General features: G+C 36.6%; 1 protein-coding gene across 1 annotated transcript; it reads right to left on the bottom strand.

Annotated features, from left to right (window-relative positions):
- Positions 1–526: 526 nt before the first annotated feature.
- On the bottom strand, positions 527–1,597 carry LOC122610263. The gene is made up of 4 exons (XM_043783257.1): positions 1,513–1,597; positions 1,157–1,407; positions 724–1,065; positions 527–652 (listed from the first exon to the last, which is right to left on the bottom strand). Exons 1-4 carry the CDS (start codon positions 1,595–1,597, stop codon positions 527–529), a joined length of 804 nt encoding a protein of 267 aa, XP_043639192.1.
- Between the last annotated feature and the right edge of the window lie 1,286 nt (positions 1,598–2,883).

The following is a 2,883-nucleotide window of genomic DNA, read 5'->3' as shown; positions in this document are numbered from 1 at the left end:
AAAAATGTACATAACAAACTGTATTTATAAAAATGTCCCTATTTCGTCGTCGTCCTCACCGGCATTATCATCACCCACACCTGGTCCAGATACAGAGCCTGTCCCACTAAAAAATCCACTCATATCCGAGAAGCTACCAAAATCCCCTGATGGAGGTCCAAAATGCGCCGATCTCCCACCCCATAACTGGCGGGGGTCGAAATAGTCATCACCAGGGTGGTTCAAGTCAACATGGTAGCCGGAAGGTTGGGATGCAGAGGGGCCAGAATAGGATGCATGCGGGCCGGAGGAGGATCCTTCCGGAGGTCCATAATGTGGTTGCGGCAACTCACCAGGGAAATCATGGGATCCGAAACCCCTGAGAATCCTCCCTAGTCCGCGCTGATGTCCGGATCGCGATCCAAACGCTTCCGGGAACAACTGCGTTGGAGGTGTCGGTGCAGGATCCTGTGAATATCTCTGCTGCACAGCTTCCAGACGGGACTGCATATAAATAGTAAGGTAAGTTTAATAAATGGAGCAGTAATTAAAAGTAATTTAACTTAAAGTTATGTATATACCGCAACTTCCGGAGGTTGTAGTCTGTGGGTTGCCGCCCAAGTCGACTCCCACGTGGGGGTGGCCCCTCCTTCTTTTCGTTATGGTGCTTGGCCTGCAAACAAGTCAAATAATTAGCATTTAAAAAACACAACAATTGTATACTTTTGTTAAAACCAAACGTACCAACGCCCGATCGTGGGCAAGAGAAATAGATCGCCGACCCTGAGTCCCCACCGCCTGTTTGGACCGGTTTGTCTTGTTTGTCTCGGCCCGCTTCACCCGGTCATCCCTCGTATAGAAACTCAATAGTTTTCCCCACTCTTCCGGGTCCATACCAGTTGGCGGTGCTGTCTGCAGGGTATCTGCTGAGCCTACACCCCCCCGTGCTGTAAAATGCTGAGATTTGAATTTTGACTTTCTCTGCCTATATATGCTAGCTGCATCAGCACGGAAAGCCAGTTTTGCTGCCTTCCGGGTGGGGTCGTCCTCATCAAGCTCTAAGTACTGGTCCATCGCAAAATAGCGCTACGTTGTTTACAAATACAAGTTAGCATTTTCAAGGTTATCATTGAAAAACATATTAAGTAAAAAAATATAAAAAGAAACATATTATAACCTGTACTTCCTCCAAGATATGGTCCCTCATAGACTCAGGCACATCGTCCCATGACTCGTAGTACTGGGGGACATCTCCGATCAACGAGCCTAACAAAGATTTGTACATAGCCCCGTAGTCCCCGATCGACTGAAAGGTCTTTGATTTGTAGTCGAAGTACATGGGTAACGGGCCTCCATTTTTCTTCAAGGCAGCCTCAAGTTTTAGATTTTTGGCTGCCCCTCTTGGTGGTGGTGTTGTTTTCTTCGAGCCTACAAAACCAATAAGTAACAATAACATAAATAAGTTACTTTAAACGATAAGAATAAAATTATTTCAATGCATAACTAAATTTAATGTAAAGTCAATTTTCTTACCGCTGTTTTTGCAGCCTGATATTTTCTTCCACCACGATCGGTGCGGATCCCTCCCATCGCCGTCGCCGCCGTGAGCTCCTAGCATTTTTCTTATATCTACATAAATAATACACGTATTATAATACTTTTTATATCAACTTTTTTAACAACTTTTTTTTAACTTAATTTTTTATATGACTTTTGTACTACTACTTTTTCAATATATGTTATAATATCTTTTTATACTTATGTTTTAATACTTTTTTTACTTATACATTTTCCTAGCATTTTTCTTATATCTACATAAATAATACACGTATTATAATACTTTTTATATCAACTTTTTTAACAACTTTTTTTTAACTTAATTTTTTATATGACTTTTGTACTACTATTTTTTCAATATATGTTATAATATCTTTTTATACTTATGTTTTAATACCATTTTTACTTATACATTTTCCTAGCATTTTTCTTATATCTACATAAATAATACACGTATTATAGTACTTTTTATATCAACTTTTTTAACAACTTTTTTTAACTTAATTTTTTATATGACTTTTGTACTACTACTTTTTCAATATATGTTTTAATATCTTTTTATACTTATGTTTTAATACCTTTTTTACTTATACATTTTCCTAGCATTTTTCTTATATCTACATAAATAATACACGTATTATAATACTTTTTATATCAACTTTTTTAACAACTTTTTTTTAACTTAATTTTTATATGTCTTTTGTACTACTACTTTTTCAATATATGTTTTAATATCTTTTTATACTTATGTTTTAATACCTTTTTTATTTATACATTTTTATATTTTCTAATACAAACATTTTCTAGTACAAACTTTTATAAACTTTTTTTTAAATATATTTTTTATATACTATGTAATACACTTTTTTTACATTTTATATTATTTACACTTTTTTACAAACATTTTTACATAACAAAAACAACAACAACAACAACAAGAACAACAACAAGAACAACAACAACAACACAACAACAACAATACGTTAAATCTATGGGCATATAAGATCGATCCTAATACATTTATGCATAACAAGAATAACATCAAACTAATACATATACTATATAGCAAATTAATAGATACAAAATAAAAAAAAAAATTAAAACTTACTTCGACGTTCGGAAAGGGATAACGACGGGTCGCTCCTAAAGCCTCACTGAAAAAGTGGGTCGCTCCTAAAGCCTCACCGGAATACCTTGGCCGGAAAATATGGGGGAGAGGGGGTTGGATCGGTTGGGGTTTACGAAAGAGGTAACGACGGGTCGCTCCTAAAGCCTCACCGGAATATCTTGGCCGGAAAATATGGGGGAGAGAGGGGTTGGATCGGTTGGAAAGGAGAAGAGAAAAGC

The sequence above is a fragment of the Erigeron canadensis genome, chromosome 8, assembly GCF_010389155.1.
Source record: "Erigeron canadensis isolate Cc75 chromosome 8, C_canadensis_v1, whole genome shotgun sequence".
Lineage (NCBI taxonomy): Eukaryota > Viridiplantae > Streptophyta > Magnoliopsida > Asterales > Asteraceae > Erigeron > Erigeron canadensis.
Note: the sequence above shows the minus strand (reverse complement) of the source record. Positions and strands in the feature narration are given on the sequence as shown.